The following is a 16,838-nucleotide window of genomic DNA, read 5'->3' as shown; positions in this document are numbered from 1 at the left end:
TTCTAAACAAATGCACACTTGTGTGTCCTCTTTCATCCACTATAAAAGAAACACAAACCATGAGGCACATTGGCTCTTCTATAATGTGTGGATCTCTTCAGCCTACACCATCTCTAAACTATTAACATACCTTCAATGCTTTCACCAACGCTCTCAGCTAGGTCTTTTAGCCTCTGTACGCAGACTCTCCTTTGCTCCTCATGGTCAACTACAGGTAATGGATAGTCTTTACCCACCAAACATCCAGCAGCTTTCTGTACAGATTCTGGAGCTTTCCACGGCTCAAACACATATTCCACTGGCATGTCCTTGACTTCAGGCACATATTTCCTACAGTCAACATTATAAAGAACAAAAAGAATATTAATGCTCCTTATTCATACAACAGAGTTCACACATATCTCCACAACAATAAGTTTATCGCTTTATTTTACACCAATGTAAATCCCTATTGTAATCACCTGACATATTCTCCAGTTGGGTCAATCTTCTTTCCAACTTCGACCGGGCAAAACCATGGTACATGACCATTCACAAAGGTTCCTCCTGACAGCCACAACCAATTTCCAACATTAAGACTCCACTCTGCATCCAACTGGAGCTCATCAAACACCTTAAAATTAATTTTCACCTGTTAGTAACGAACGTTTTCTCAAAGTCCACTTCTAAAAAAAGGGTTTTTTTCCCTACAAAATTCCTCAAAATATCAAAGGTATAGAAAACACAAAAGTCTTTTGCAAGAGTCATTTCAATGCTGAATCATTCCTACCTTATATCCCTCCTCCCAGTTTATCCAAAGACTACCTCGGGTCAAGAAACATCCCACAGCCTGCCGAGCAAAATGAGGAATCCACCCCTCTTTGTGCAACTGTCTCATCACTGCATCGATCCATGGGAAGCCTGTCTTACCCTAGTGAAACACAAAATCATGTAAGCAATGATTTTTAAGTTCCACACCCTGGAAAGCTGCCATGTATGTTATAATATCTTGAATCAACAATCAGTTTAAATGCCTTTGTTTTCATTCCTTATCAGCTTTACAAAAGAAAGAGTTCTACTAGAGATTTCCCACCCTTACACTGTACATAAATTTGTTTTTCAAATTAATATACGACTACCACTAACCTCTTACTAACCGAGCACAGGGGCCATACTGGGATTTTTTGTTTAATATGAATACATGATGCAGCAGATAACCTAGTAACCTTTGTGGCTGTCTTAGTTGGTGTTTATAGAAGAATCCGCCTTACAAGAAGGGGTTTCTCTCTACTAATTAAAACATTCATTAATCAGTAGGTAGTTTTGGGGAATAGTGTGTGTGTGGATGGTGAGTTGAGGGAAAATCATAGACAAAAGTTATGGTTAGTCTGTAAAATGAGGGGGAGATGTTCACAAAGTTTTTTCCATATATTTTTTAAGAACGAAGATTTTAGTGTAAAGATTTTTCATCTTTATTATTCCCATTTTTAAGAACGAATAATTTTCATGGTCAAATATTTATTAATCCCTCCTACTTGATTTAGTTTTTCGTACATGTACTATCTGACTGTTTCTGAGATTATATTTTTAATTTCACACAGAGTTTGTTTCTTTCGTTAATCTTATTGTGGGGTTGAGAGTTTGCTTTGTGAACATCTCCCCCTCATTTTACAGACTAACCATAACTTTTGTCTATGATTTTCCCTCAACTCACCATCCACACACACACTATTCCCCAAAACTACCTACTGATTAATGAATGTTTTAGTTAGTAGAGAGAAACCCCTTCTTGTAAGGCGGATTCTTCTATAAACACCAACTAAGACAGCCACAAAGGTTACTAGGTTATCTGCTGCATCATGTATTCATATTAAACAAAAAACCCTAGATGTATCTACCAGCAGGGATACACCATCAGTCCTAGTTCAACACTTTGTTGGCCTTGGTGTTCACACTTCACATTACTATGCACACAGATACAATTTAAGTTTTATTTTTCTAACTCATTAACTTGATACTAACTCAGAGGCAGCTTTGATAGTTCCTTGTCATCATTATTATCATTTTGATTCAATAAATTCTGAACCTATTTATGTTTTTTATAGGATTACGTAGGGCGATGTAATTTTTCAGTTTTTTAGCTTTAAAATTTAGGGGATTTTTTCCTGGATCCAACCAGAACAGGTAGTTTTGACACCTGATAGGGTTTTTTCAATGATCTATCCAAAAGAACGAATAATCTATACACCTGATCGGGTTTTTTTCCAGGATTCATCCAAGGAACGAATGATTTATCCATGCTTGACGGGATTTTTTCCTGGCTCCATCCAAAAGAACGAATGATTTTACTGCCGCAGTACACCCTAGATCAGAAGCTATACAATCTCACTTATGCTTCCAATTTTTTCTGGGTCATTGCCTTTTTTAGCCTTCAATTTCGTACTAGTATTTTAAATTGCTTTGGGCATTCCAGGATCCATGTTTTGTCATACTGGTTCCCAGATCTACTCTTTCCCACATCTCGCACCCAGGCCATGTGTACAGTTTGGGTCGTATTTGAATTCTCTTGTCGCAAGCCAGGCTGACGTGTGCAGGGTACTTTGCAAAATTTTGGAGCAAAGGGAAAAATTTTTGCCAGCTTTTTCTTCCATGTAAGTAACAAGGAATCCTTTTATTCTTTATTTTATTTTTTAATTAAACTATAATTTTGCTTCAGAACGTCCATGATACACATGATGAGTTGTGTTTTTGGTAAGAGTTACTTTCTAGTTTTAGTTAATCGACTTGGAAGCCTTGGTCGTGTTAGTCTGTCCATGGATTTTAGTCTTAGTTTTTGTCCAGAGTAGTGGCTTGTTGTTCTTCTCTTTTTCCTTTCTTGACTCGGCACGAGGGGGTCGGGTAGAGGTCCAGCGCTGGACTAGAAACCCCCTTGCTCGGTTGCGCTCTACCCCTGAAGATTCGCAGCCATTTACGAGCCTAATGGTGTCGCAGTCAGCTTGTCTTTATCCTTGGGATTTTTGGATTTGCCTCGTGGAACTGGTGTTTCATATTCCATGGGATTTCTTTAGTTTTTTCCATATATTTTTTAAGAACGAAGATTTTAGTGTAAAGATTTTTCATCTTTATTATTCCCATTTTTAAGAACGAATAATTTTCATGGTCAAATATTTATTAATCCCTCCTACTTGATTTAGTTTTTCGTACATGTACTATCTGACTGTTTCTGAGATTATATTTTTAATTTCACACAGAGTTTGTTTCTTTCGTTAATCTTATTGTGGGGTTGAGAGTTTGCTTTGTGAACATCTCCCCCTCATTTTACAGACTAACCATAACTTTTGTCTATGATTTTCCCTCAACTCACCATCCACACACACACTATTCCCCAAAACTACCTACTGATTAATGAATGTTTTAATTAGTAGAGAGAAACCCCTTCTTGTAAGGCGGATTCTTCTATAAACACCAACTAAGACAGCCACAAAGGTTACTAGGTTATCTGCTGCATCATGTATTCATATTAAACAAAACACCCTTACACTGTACATAAATTTGTCTTTCAAATTAATATACGACTACCACTAACCTCTTACTAACCAAGCACAGAGGCCATACTGGGAATACTGGCCTGAAGTCATGGTAGTACGGACCTAGTACGTACAAAAGCAACTGAGGTACAATATATTCCTCAGTACAGTCCTCAGCAAGAGAAGTTAGTAAGTTGTTTGTCACATGGTATTGTTTCTTTGAGCAATCAGACACTTATCCACTTGGTGAATGATCATAAACTCTGTTTTCTATCAACGAACTTTGAACAGTAACCTTTCACATGTTAAACTAAATTCCGCTTTTTAAGAACTGTGTTTTACTGAACTTGAATTTCCCAGGAGAGAGAAATACATGTACGGAAATGGACAGTTTCCATGGTAATGGTCCGTACTGTGAAATCCCGACCAACAACCAGCCAATCAGATTGCTCCATTTAGTCTGAGAATCTTTTGCCATATAATAAATTGTAATAATTATCGCTTTCTTTCTCTGAAATTCAGCGATTGATAAGCACTTCAACCTTTCCCTCCCTAACTGTACCCTGTCCAAAAAGATCAATAGGTTTTTGTTTCTACGGTATTTATTGGTCAAGTCAAAGATCATAATTCATCATCATCAAACTCAAAGTTTGCTTTCCTATGCATCTTTAAAATTCAATGGCCCTTGCAGGTTGAATATATTCCTCAGGTGTACAAACCTCTTTCCATCTGCGAAGGCCTTCAGGGTTTTCCTCCCAAGGATACTGACAGGACATAGGATTATCAGCCATTTTATGCAAGCTTGGATTGGTGCAGCCCATTAAAAAGAAAAACTCGCGAAACAGAAGAGGCTCGTGCAAGGAAAGTGGCGGCATTTTCCCCTTTGCCTGTTGAGAAATCAATTTGTAACTATTAATATAATTTATAAAATAATTACATGTAGGAGATTACGTGCACTCTCATTGGTCAACAGCTGTGTTTAGATGAGAGTATGGAAACAGCTGTGACATCACAAATTTTGATTGATTATGTATTGTCTGATGGGGGTTTTGATTAGTTGGTAGGAAATATGAGCATGTATCAAGAAAATCTGTTTCAATCAAGAAGTAAAAAAACCAGCGTTTTCCTTCATTTGTTGAATTACATGTATCTTTGAGAAATATTTTATAAAACCAATAGAGGACTTTTTTCCGTTTTTCCATAGCCTCATCTTAACACTCGGGGAAGTTGGAGAATTCTCTACAGTTACATTGTATGCAAACCCTAAACTGTGTCTCTGGTTTGCATAACTGTCTCAAATTCTCCCAACTCCCCCTCATGTTTAGATGAGGCTATGGAACACAGAAAATGCCCTCTGTTGCTTAAATCTGAAATGGTTCTTCCAAAACATACACATTACATTTACAAAATCTTCAAAATGCAAGCATGTTTTAAGTGTGGGTTCTAGAGGAAAAAACGACATCCTCACGCTTATCTGGACAATTTATTAACCAACTGCCTTTTACAGACACCTGAAAATATCAGGTGTCTTCAATTGGATTCGAACTCATGACCACCATGATGCTGGTCCAACATTCCGCCGACCAAGCCATAAAGCCACTCAATGGGCAAATCTCTAGAGAATGTGTAATGCTTCTGCAGAACCATGCAAATTCAGAGACTCCAACACAAATCAATAAAGGCAATTGTCTAGATAATGGATGCCTAGATTCACACCTTCCAGTAAGTGTCATTAATGCGTTGCCACATCACTCTTGAAGACAGACATCCAAATCGCAGGTAGGGGCTGAGATGAGTTGCAGATGAAGACATCGACGCTCCACTCAGTGGCTCATCCTCAAAGTCATTCTTCACAAGCTGCACATAAAAAAGAAAGACATTCAAACTATCACCCAATTTGCCCCTATAAATGAGCCAAATACGTTTCCTGCCTTCACAAGTTCACCATTTACCTGTTTTTGCAATAGCTCAAGTCTTCTCAGGGCCTCTTGTTCTCCCCCTTTCCAAAGATATGCACTTGTCACCGATCGGATGTCCTTCACTCCAAGATCACTCAATTCAGGTACTCCAAAGTTCGCTTGATGATCTGCAGCTACAGGTGTAACACAACATCCAAACAACTGTCTGTCCACTTCTTTCACTGGACTGGGAACTGTCAGCCCATTCTCTTTCAGAACTCCAACGAAGTCTTCAAACACCATGGGTGCAATGCCGCGATTTGCACGTAAAATGTCCCCTGGCTCATATAGCGTATGAGATGTTTTGCTTAACACTTCAACTCCAGCTTCCTCAGCTATGTGCCGGATCACAGAATCTCTTTGTGCACCAAATGGTTCAATATCACTTTCAAAGCTAAGGCGTGTCACTCCCCATTCTGTAAACAGCTTTGGCAGTACCTCCACATCCCTCCCATGTACTACAAACAGACGAGATCCAACCCTAGCCAGTTGATTATCCAAATCTCTTAGACACTCAAGTAAGAAGTTCCAGCGATTGGGAGAGATCTTGCTTTCTCTTGCTGCTTTCGTGTCCAGTACATACACGGGGTAAAATGTACCGCAGTCTTCGAGACAGGCACGGAGTGTTGGGTTGTCATGCAGCCTCAGGTCTTTTCTAAACAAATGCACACTTGTGTGTCCTCTTTCATCCACTATAACAGAAACACAAACCATGAGGCACATTGGCTCTTCTATAATGTGTGGATATATTCAGCCTACACCATGTCTAAACTATTAACATACCTCCAATGCTCTCACCAACGCTCTCAGCTAGCTCTTTTAGCCTCTGTACGCAGACTCTCCTTTGCTCCTCATGGTCAACTACAGGCAATGGATAGTGTGTACCAAGCAAACATCCAGCAGCTTGCTGTACACATTCTGGTGCTTTCCAAGGCTCAAAGACATAATCCATGGGCAGGTCTTTAACTTCAGGTACATATTTCCTGCATGGGGAGAAACATTGTTTTTATTTGGTTGTTTGTAATAGCCATCGCTGTTTCCACATTGGCAATGCCAAAACCAATGAGATAAGCAACGCCAAATGTGTCTGACCTAGTTTCCACTGTATGCCCTGTACACATTAATTTTATCTCACAAATTTATTTACTAATAGATTGTTCCCAATGTGATTGTTTGTAAAACAATTACGTTGTTTAAGGTGATTCCCAAGAAATAAAGCTTGTCATTCAGTGTAAACTTTGCACAGAGTTGTTACATGTTAAGGAGATGATAAAACTGTGATAAAAAAGGGGGGTCACTGAGCTTGTTCCCATGGTTCAACGCTGATAAATATATCAATGGCTATTGCCACACAATCCCAATATTGGACAAATCAGACTAGCTCAATTTTATAAACTATGTAATCCCTAATATAACGCAGAGCCTGGTGTCGTTCTATGGTCAATTGATTCACATATGTACCTCAGAAATGTATTTGAATGCCTTTGTGAGTACTTCACACTCCAAAATAGATTTAACTTGATTGTGGGCTGTTCAGCTCGTAATGGCTGCTTCCATACAATTTTATGAAATTGCCAAAGAACTGGCCATAGATTTGTGCTGATTTTTTTACAACTGCATGAAGACACCGTTCCCATCAAAAATATGAAACAAAAAATGGGGGTCACCATACTTGTTCAGGAGATAATAGCCATTCCTTGAGAGATTAAGCTGGGCGTCAATGAAAAAGCACCATTTTTTCGCACCAATGACGCAAGAAATTATACACAGTAGGGATGTGCAATGCAAAACCAGGGAATCACCTTATATGAGGTTATTTACATAAATGTACAGTTGTCAACTTCAATGTCGCTATTATTATACAGTTGTACCTGGTGTACTCTCCCTTTGGATCTATCTTCTTCGCAGTTTCAACAGGGCAAAAGATAGGCAATCTGTTTTGATCAAAAGCACTTCCAGAAATCCACAGCCAGCTCCCTGCATTCAGGCTCCACTCAGCATCCAACTGCAGCTCTCCAAAGACCTGATAATGTGTAGTAATATTATCAGCTCATTCAATCATGCAGTGAAGACAGAGAGTACATGTAAGCGATGTAACCTATGGCAATCACCCAAAAGTTCACGTGGCAGTGCTGGTGCAGAAGAGGGCAATTTTCTGGCCAAAAGAACTGTCCACCTCATACTTACTTTTTGTTAACCACCACTTTTTGCACATTTGGTGAAGATTAGTGCACAATTCTATGACCAGATAAGGATGTGGACACTACATGTAATGTTGTTCCTCACAATAAATATACCGGTACCTCTTTGTACAATAAACAAGTTCTTGTCTTTGACTAGAAAAATCAAGTGCAAACAATGATGTGGTCAGAAAACATCGGAGCGAATCCTTATGTTCGTAAGGCAATCTTTTCTGCAAGTGGCTGGGGATAACATCACACAGATTTTATGAATGAGGGTAGTAAGAAAGGGTTACAGTCCTTACATGAATCTGATGAAATTACTAAGGCTGCCCTTTCTCTTTGATCATCTGAAGATTCTGAGTCTACCCAGAGTTCCACTCATAACTTTCATGCTGTGTTACATATCAGCAATTAGTATTTAAAGGCCTCTTAAAATGACTATATATACAATTGTATATAGACCTCAAACTGTAGTGGGGAATACGGATCTCTTTGATACAACTTCTGACTTCACAACTACCAGGAACATCTTCGACCTTACTTGTAAAATAGTCTTAACAAGCAATGCTTTGGGTAGGGTCGTAACTCTTTTTGAACACTGTATTTCATTGGCTGTATAGTGTCCTACTTCCTATTGTTTTCTGTGGTAAATCCATTATTATCTTTGTTCATTCTATTGTTCTTGTGGCCAATCCTGATGCTCGCTCAATGAGGTACAGTGTACAACACAACCCAAAGCTTTAGTTGTCTAACACATCATGATTACAGTCTACAATATTAGGGGCCACAATGTTCACTTGGCAATCTGAATATTTTTCACCTTGAAGCCTTCCTCCCAGCTGATCCACATGCAACCTTGTGTGAGGAAAGACCCAACAATTTGCCGCGCTAAGGATGGAATCCATCCCTCCTGTTGCAACTGCCGCATAATGGCATCAATAAATGGAAAGCCTGTCTTGCCCTGGAGGATAGAAAAATTATAATAGACATCACCATCGAGAACAGTCATGAAGCTGTATTTAATAGTACCACTTAATAGTGATTGTAAAGATGGTATGGTACTTCCAATGACGATGATGATGATGACCATTATAATAATTATAGATAAAAACCACTGTGACAGTACGGCATAGCACGAAAATGGTGATCACGATGATGATATCCACCTACCATTTTCCATTTCTCTACAGCAACAGCATTTTCTTCCCAGTTGATTTGCAAGCACAATGGGTTATTCTCCCTTCGGTTCAGAGTTGGATTGTTGCTACCGAGGACAAAATGGAAATCCCTCCTCAAAAGCCATGAGAACAGTGACAGTGGAGGCCTTTGATTTCTTGCCTAAATAATAGTTCAAATAAAACATTCACCACAAATTTAACACAAATTAATAACTCTAGCAATGGGAAGTCATACCCAGACCACAAGCTGTGCATGACAAAAAGTAACATTTTCTGCCTTATCCATTTCTATGCAAGTGGAAAAACAAAGTGTGTTATGACTAACATGCTGCTATTTTTTTGAGGAGCACACAGCTGCAGGGTTGCAGGAATTGCTGGCCATGGGAGCATTACTTGGTCGAGGGGCTGGCTGGCTGGTACGTTGGCCTCCAGTGGAATCCCCTGGACATGTAACAGGTACCCAACCTCCACTTACCGATGCAGTTGTTAAATTGTGCAACATAAACAGAAAAATTATGATGGAAATGTTTAAGGCAGAAATGTGCATCAGATTATGGCCAAACAAATTTAAGACAGGCAATTGCCCACAAGGTACATGTATTTATCAAGGCTACTGGTAATTGAATAGATTTTGCAGTGAGTGTATTTGAATGGCTACCAAATGAATTATGATGCACACCGTAATAGCCATTTATCCCCTCTCCAAGATTGATGAAGTGGACATTCCATGGAATAGGCCATTTGCACTAAGAGGTCATGTGACATAGTTTTCATGAAAATGAAAGCTATATGATTTTGCCTTCGAAAAACGACTAGCGGGTCATATCTTAAACATAATAATAGTGATTTGGTTTTTCAAACCCGCACCATTTTCTTAAAATGAGTAAGTTCCTCGCTGGTCACGTGACCGAAATGTGATTTTTAAAATTATGAATTACTTCTTTCTGAACACAAGCTTTGCACTTAAACTTCAAGGAGGATGTTGAAAAAATTATGTGCTAACGTTTACAGCACATCTGAGCGTAACTATTAAACGTTTAACAAGATTTAAGCAAAAAGTAGTTTTGGCCGCCATATTGGAGGGCAAGAGTATGCCCTCCAACATGGCGGCCAATACAAATCATACTGCTTTGTTGAAAAATCAAAGTGCCATAAAAAATCTTCCTTAAATGCGTTTCCTCTCAAATTTCAGGTGTAAGCTAATTTTTATGTGCTCTGTCAATTTTTTGCATCAGCAAGATTCCAACTCATTGTTTAAAGGAAGCAATGGTCACGAGACCTCTTAGTGCAAGTGGCCTATTAAGTGTCAGCAACAGAGTAGAATGCTAGAGAGAGCTTTCTTGCCTAATGTACAAATTATATTCTTGACAGCAAGATTGGAGTTACTGTACATGTAGTAAAATTAGTTTGCTAGTGGGATTTGTTCAAATAGTTCAAATGGGAATGATGATATAAATTACTACCATTTGCATCCATCCTTGAAGCGAGACAAATTTTGCGTGAAGTTTTACTTTTTAAATGTCAGTGGTTTGTCCAGTTACATGTATGTGTCAATTTTGACCAATGAAACGTTGGCGGTTATGTCTTAAAATTGACAATGCTTTTGGCGGCATACCAGGATGTTTTGTTCACATGCTCTCAAAGTTTTCAGGTTTTTCGTTAGAGCGTTCCGATTTTGCTTGACCGCCCTTATAACGTCTCTGCCCGTTTTGCAATGGAGACAAAAAATTAATTCAAAGTTTACAAGTTTGGAAGAGATAAATTACCATCCAGGAGTTGCTCCTAAAACACAGAAGAATGTGTGTGCAGAATGCTGAAGACACAGAAATATTTCCCCCTCAATCTTTCTAGTTTCACTTTGGTTTCATGTATTTTTTCTCCAAGTTGCTGAACTTGCAGCAGGTATCTCCTCTTGGTAAAGCATACCAAATTCCATATTTTGTGTTTTTGGAAACTCACAAGAGATAGTTGTTTATAACTCTTCCAGACTCCATGGAAGATTCATAATCTCCACTCTCACGGAAAACATGAAAACTTCAAGAATGTGTGAACTAAACATGCTGGTATGCTGCCAAAAATGTGGTCAATTTCACGACGTAACCGCCAATGTTTCATTGGTCAAAAGTGACACATAACCAGACAAACTGTTAACGCTTAAAAGGTAAAGCTTCGTGCAAAATTAGTCACACTTCAAGGATGGACACAAATGGTAGTATCCATTCACTGATAGGTGACAATTAAAATAAGACTATAACTTTACGTACACTCCTACAAAAACACGAATGGCATGACTGTATACATACAATTTGGTATGTTTCTGACAAAGCATGGTAATATGTCCTTGGAGAAAGGCACCCAAATCTAAGGTATGGACTAAGCCTGTCTGTGAATCCACGAAGGAATGCTTCACTTGCAGAGTCCACTTGAAAATCAACATCCACCATCTAAAAACATCACAGGTGAACAATAAATACACGTAGACAGATTTGTTCAATGCCAACCATCTTCACTCAAATGTTTTTAACTCAGATCTTGTTTGATGCAAACATAAATAATGAATATTTTTATTGACAGCAATATTTTTTGCCTCAACATTTTGATTTTTGTCTGCTGCCAACTGTACATGAAGTTAGCAAACTGTCAATAATATTTTGAACCATTACAAATGAGCTGTGATGTGCAGGCCATGTATATGGAAAGCTATCAATTCCCTGATTTTGCAGTAAAAACCCTTTGCATTCACATTTTGGTTGCTTTAAAAATTTCTACATAAAAATGGTCAAATGTTTGTTTCTAGTATGGAACAGATTCTTTATATCTATACAAAATATTTTATTTCATATGCACTTTAAATTAAGCCAAGGGTTTTGTTTGTCTTTGTTTTTTTTTTCTTTTTTCACTGGATGACAAGAGAATACGAAGTGGAAAATGCTGATCATAGAGAAGTCAAAACTTCATTGGCCCTGCATGGTATGAAATTGCAGTGTTCATAAAAAGCCAAAGCTCTTTGAGTCTGAATCACTTGGAAATCACAGTTTCCACAAAAGCTGGGAGGAACCGTGACTAAAAGGGGTCTAAGTTTACCAGTCAAAGAGTCGGCTTCTACAGTCATGTTATCGTTTCACCCTTTCCCTTCTAAGGGTCAGACACTGACAGATTTTACTCTGTCTAACACCACAAGATTTTACTTGTCAATAGGGTCTATTTCAGGGGTAAAAGGATATATCTCTAGGTTTATCTTAGCTGAGGTTTATACCCAAGACCCTACACTCTGCAGCCAGTTCTCTCTTTCTTGTTTATAAGAAGTTGCCCATGTCTAAGGTTCTATACTCAACATGCAGCATACATAAATGTACAGGTACCTCTTGAAGAAATATGTCTAACTTCTGCAAGGCTTCTGACTCTCCACCAGGCCAAGTCTCCTGGCATGAACCCTTGGACCTTTCAATGCCCAGATCCTCGACTGATGGTATGCGGCAGTCCTCAAACATGTTCTTTTTGGGCAAAAGGGAAGCCAGCATATCATGACTTACTGTTCCCACAGGCGTTTCCGGTGGACCCAAGGTAGAAACAACGTCAAGAAAGCTGTCAAATAGCTTTGGGGTCTCATTGTTGTTTGCCTTTATGACACCGTCAACATCATACAGAGTATGTGAAGTACAAGACACCACTTTCACTCCCACACTCTCGGCAAGATGAGTGATAACAGCATCTCGCTGTCTACTAAATGGCTCACTCTCACTCTCAAATGTTAGCTTGGTGATGTGCAAACATTTGATCAGCTTGGGTATGATTTCAGCAGGGTATCCCTGCACAACAAGCAGTTTAGAACCAATGCTTCTTAGACTGTGGTCCAAATCCTCTAAACATTCAATCAGGAAATTCCATCGGTTTGCAGAGATGTTTGTATCAGGGATAACAGGTGGTAGAATGTACACGGCAAAAAGACATCCGCTTCCTTTGATTGCCTCACACAAGGCTGGGTTGTCATGAAGCCGTAGATTTTTACGGAACCAGTGAAGTGCTGTGTTTGGTTTCGTTTCATCCATCACCTCACTGTAAAAAGAAATTATTACACGTAGATGTTTTTTAAACTGTAAAACAGAATCTAGCAATAGAATGACCAATCTTTATGGAACGGACCGGGATGCTCATTGGAAATTTTGAATTTAAGCCCTAAAGGAGACCATCTGGGCCTGGCTCAAGCTTTTTGTGACCCCTAAAGGAGACTAACCTGGGCGTGGCTTAAGGAAATTTTGACCCCTAAAAACAAGTTAAAAACAAAATTTGACTTCTGTTTCTCTTCGCGTAATTCTGTGTTTCTTCGCGGAATCCTAAACGAGACCTTGGCGGCTTAAAATACCCTAAGCGAAACCAAAATCCAAAATTTACACCCCTAAGCAAGACGACAAGCATCCCCATCTGTTTCATATAGGAGTCCCCCCCCCCCCCCCTGGGGCACACCTACGTATGTTGTCTCTGGTTTTTCTCAAAGCTAAATATTCACCACTTGAAAGGAATTGGGCTCATTTATATAAAATGCAGCTACCAAGGAAAGCTGTTTTTTCTTCACATTAATCTTGAGGACGAGCTCTGCTGAGATCATCACAACACATTCTCACCGAATAATGAAGTCCTAAGAAAGCGACTTGAAAAAACTAGGCAGCGCAGCACGTGAAGTTCCTTAGCTGCATAATGGAGGAAGTAATCCGAGCAGCAGCACACGACACTTTTCTTATATAACTGAATCAAGGATATGGTCCCATACTGAGTTTTAACCTAACATGACTTAAGATACTTCGTTAGTACACAAGTACATTTCTTACTGTCAGAAACAAACGTCAAGGAAAACACCATTCTAAGTAAACTCCAATTCAAACGCTTACATCGTCTGTTTACTTCGGTTACGCATGCATGGATCGATGCCAAGCAAAAAAAAAATTTAAATTGTGCAGTGACATGCTTCTACCTGTGCACTGGCACGTACCGCGTCTAGCAAGGTCAAAATAGTTAATCAAACCAATTTCATTACACCAAATTATATCATTTCCTTGTCACACCTTAGTTCATGCATATTCACCGCTAGCAGAAGGTTACATTTCCCTCGAGAAAGCAATACGGTAAAAATACTGCCGTTAGTGGCCATTTGTGCGGGACCCGTACACCTACCTTCGGACCTATATTTGCTATTTATAAGGGAGTCTTTCCAGGTCCATAACACTCAGCAAGTCTGATCTTACGTCGTCTTTCATTCTTTTATCATATACCGTTCAGCTATGAAACTTGAAACAACGGCATTGACGGCTTTTTAATTTCCCGAAATAAGCTTACCTCCTTCGTTCGATGTCACCGGCTATCTGACCTGCCCAGCATTTCAAATAGCGTTGATGAACAATATTTAAGTCTAAGCACCCATTTTTAAACAGTTAGCTTTCAGTAAATGCGTGGTTATGTCGTTCAAGGTGAAGATTAGAACCTGTAATAATCATTCTGAGAAGACTCCCGTGTGAATAGCAAATATCGGTCGGTGTACGGGTCCAGTACGAATAACCACAGCAACTGATCTTTGACTGGCGAAGCGCTATAGCCAGTGGACAATTGAAAAGCTACTAGGCTTCAAAAATGAACACTGATAAATCGACAACGAATAATTAACAGCGAGATTTCTCCCTAAAACTGCCGCACAGTTGTTAAAGCTAGGGTAGTTTCACCAGCTGAGATCTTGTTTTAAACGCGTTCGCTGAGACCATTCACCAAACTCAACGACGCTTGTAAAGACAGAACTCTCTTCAACAGTTGAATTTTCTCAACCTCAACTAACCGTGTCAGTTGAAGCGAAGTTACAATATTTTCTGTCCAACATTCTTAATTAACGCTGTTGTTGAATTGAAGCACCCTTTGCGATAATTGCAAATCCAAGATGAAATTCTGTTCTCTTTCTCGCATAGCCTAAGCTGTCTACCTTTCAATACAACTAACATTTCCTTTCTTACCAGAAGGTCTCCCGACACTGTAGCAAATCGTCGCTGTGAATATATTTGCAGCGTGTATATTGAACAAAAAACGTGAAGAAAATGTAAATCAACTAAATGCTCCTGTTGTTTTGATGTCAATAATTTTTACTGGCTGAAAGACCCTCAAATTGTAGGAGTAAAAAAACGTGACCAGCAATCACGCGACGGCTGTGCTTCTTTCCTTTCAAACAGCTGTTTAGGCAACCTATTCCCGTACCACTCAGAATTCGTTTTTCTCAAAATTGATAAAAATAAAACCGTTGTGGACAATCCTACTATCGATCTCAGACGTCCATGGACAACGGCAATTAGGGAGCTTAAGCAACGACAACGGCGACGGCAGCGAGAACGTCACGAATTTGCTATCAGGCCTTTCTTAGCAACAGGGTAGGGGTAGGGAGGAATTATCCCGATCTGCCAAGAAAAAACAAGAAAAAGAAAAGAAAAGCCTGATACTCAGGTTACGAATTTGCATATTTAGTGGGTAAAAACATGCACGCCCTGCACGTGCGTTTTTCACTTTTGTCCATTTCTTTGCCGTCGTCGGCAAAACAACAACGTGAAATAGCCAAGTTTTTGGTTTTATGAAGAACGTCAGCACTTGAGGATAAATTTTCATTTTCTCTCCTAAAATGGAGTGCCGTTCCCGACTGGTGTCATCTTTGAGGAATTACCACACCCTTGTCAAATTAAAAACGTTGAAATAGTCACGAAGCGATTAAAATAACGCAAATTTTTATTTTGGGATGACGTTCTCGTTGCCGTCGCCGTTGTCGTTGCTTAAGCTCCCTAATTTTCAGCGCACTTCACGGATCGTTGATTTCAGTCAATTCTGATCACATGATAACATTTTTTTGGGTTCTCGTGACGCCATTTTCTGTTAATCTCCCCAAAATGGAAAGGGAAAAGCGCGAAACGATGTTGACGGCGAGTAAAACCGGCCGAAGCTATTACGGGTAACCAATTAAACGCTTTGTCCGAGGAAATAAGAAGCAGGTGGAAACTTTTCTTCACTTTTTTTTTCTTTTCTCGGCCGTGGGAAGAAAAAAGGAATAACGCGACGTGGTCGGTATTTTCGAAACCGCAGAGCCACAAGAAATGTTGTTATACCTCCCAACTCAAATACGTTTTCTGATTGGAAGAGAACGTGTCACGTGTCATTGGTCAAAACTTCATGACGCCCTAGGGCGAACAAAACTTCATGACGCCCTAGGGCAACAACAACTTGAACTTTCGACTCACATTGGATCAGGTCGTGCACCTTTGAAACGGCGGCAAATCTGTACGCCAGCCGACGTCAAGCAAATAATTTTTATCTGTGTATTGTTCTATTTTGAGTTGGGAGGTGTAACAAAACACTTAATGACTAGCCCCTCGGGGAAACAAAACTCTCTGTTTATCCACGGACGTCTGAGATCGATAATAGGTTGGTCCTTAACTGTGAGGGAGGGAACTGGCCCCTTTCGGTATGACCTTGTGACGTGACCTTGTCAATCATAAAAACTAGTGAGCAACCTCGTCCCCAGGGTCTCTGGAGCGGGGGAGAAATTTCTCCCTAGCTCCAGAGACCCTGGGAACGAGGTTGAATTCAGGGATCGATTAAGTAGATGATTTAAGAGCGGTCGGAAAGTTCGAAAAATGTAAAAAAAATTGTGTGCTGGATGGTGTCATCCGGGGGTGTCATCCAGAAGCTGTTTTCCATAAAAATCACAGTTAATTTTTTAAGCATTAAAACCGCTGTAAAATCTCCCACCTGAATTAAATGACAGTGGCTTCAAAATTGACATTCTTACTAATTTCACCACGCTCTTTCCATTTCTGACATCTGTTTTGTACGACGACCATTTTTTTACGATTGACAAGGTCACGTGACACGGTCATTCAAAGGGCCTATTGAGACTGGAGGAAATGAGGAATCTCGAAAACGAGGATTCTACCTGCGAGCCAACCCATTCCCTGACTTGAATTAATTAACGATTATCGTTAATTCGTAATTTGC

The 16,838-nt window shown here is 39.5% G+C and overlaps 1 protein-coding gene across 3 annotated transcripts in view; it reads right to left on the bottom strand.

The window, feature by feature from the left end:
- LOC138016614 (uncharacterized) overlaps positions 1-15,234 on the bottom strand; it is a 29,712-nt gene extending 14,478 nt beyond the window's left edge. Inside the window, exons 1-14 of one of the 3 annotated variants that reach the window (XM_068863794.1) lie at positions 14,819-15,234; positions 12,188-12,881; positions 11,129-11,269; positions 8,818-8,985; positions 8,468-8,608; positions 7,336-7,487; positions 6,248-6,447; positions 5,459-6,156; positions 5,223-5,363; positions 4,226-4,393; positions 770-910; positions 462-613; positions 131-330; positions 1-39 (exon numbers count right to left, since the gene is read on the bottom strand). The exon at positions 1-39 is cut by the window's left edge and continues 659 nt beyond it. In XM_068863794.1, coding sequence (XP_068719895.1) covers positions 1-39; positions 131-330; positions 462-613; positions 770-910; positions 4,226-4,393; positions 5,223-5,363; positions 5,459-6,156; positions 6,248-6,447; positions 7,336-7,487; positions 8,468-8,608; positions 8,818-8,985; positions 11,129-11,269; positions 12,188-12,874 — 3,028 coding nt within the window. In that variant the 5' untranslated portion in view covers positions 12,875-12,881; positions 14,819-15,234. Of the gene's footprint in view, positions 40-130; positions 331-461; positions 614-769; positions 911-4,225; positions 4,394-5,222; positions 5,364-5,458; positions 6,157-6,247; positions 6,448-7,335; positions 7,488-8,467; positions 8,609-8,817; positions 8,986-11,128; positions 11,270-12,187; positions 12,882-13,447; positions 13,581-14,646 lie in introns of those variants that run through there. The other 2 variants (XM_068863795.1, XM_068863796.1) reach the window with 2 other exon arrangements.
- Between the last annotated feature and the right edge of the window lie 1,604 nt (positions 15,235-16,838).

This window comes from Montipora capricornis, chromosome 9 (assembly GCF_036669925.1).
Source record: "Montipora capricornis isolate CH-2021 chromosome 9, ASM3666992v2, whole genome shotgun sequence".
Lineage (NCBI taxonomy): Eukaryota > Metazoa > Cnidaria > Anthozoa > Scleractinia > Acroporidae > Montipora > Montipora capricornis.
This window is presented reverse-complemented; position numbering and strand designations above follow the sequence as displayed.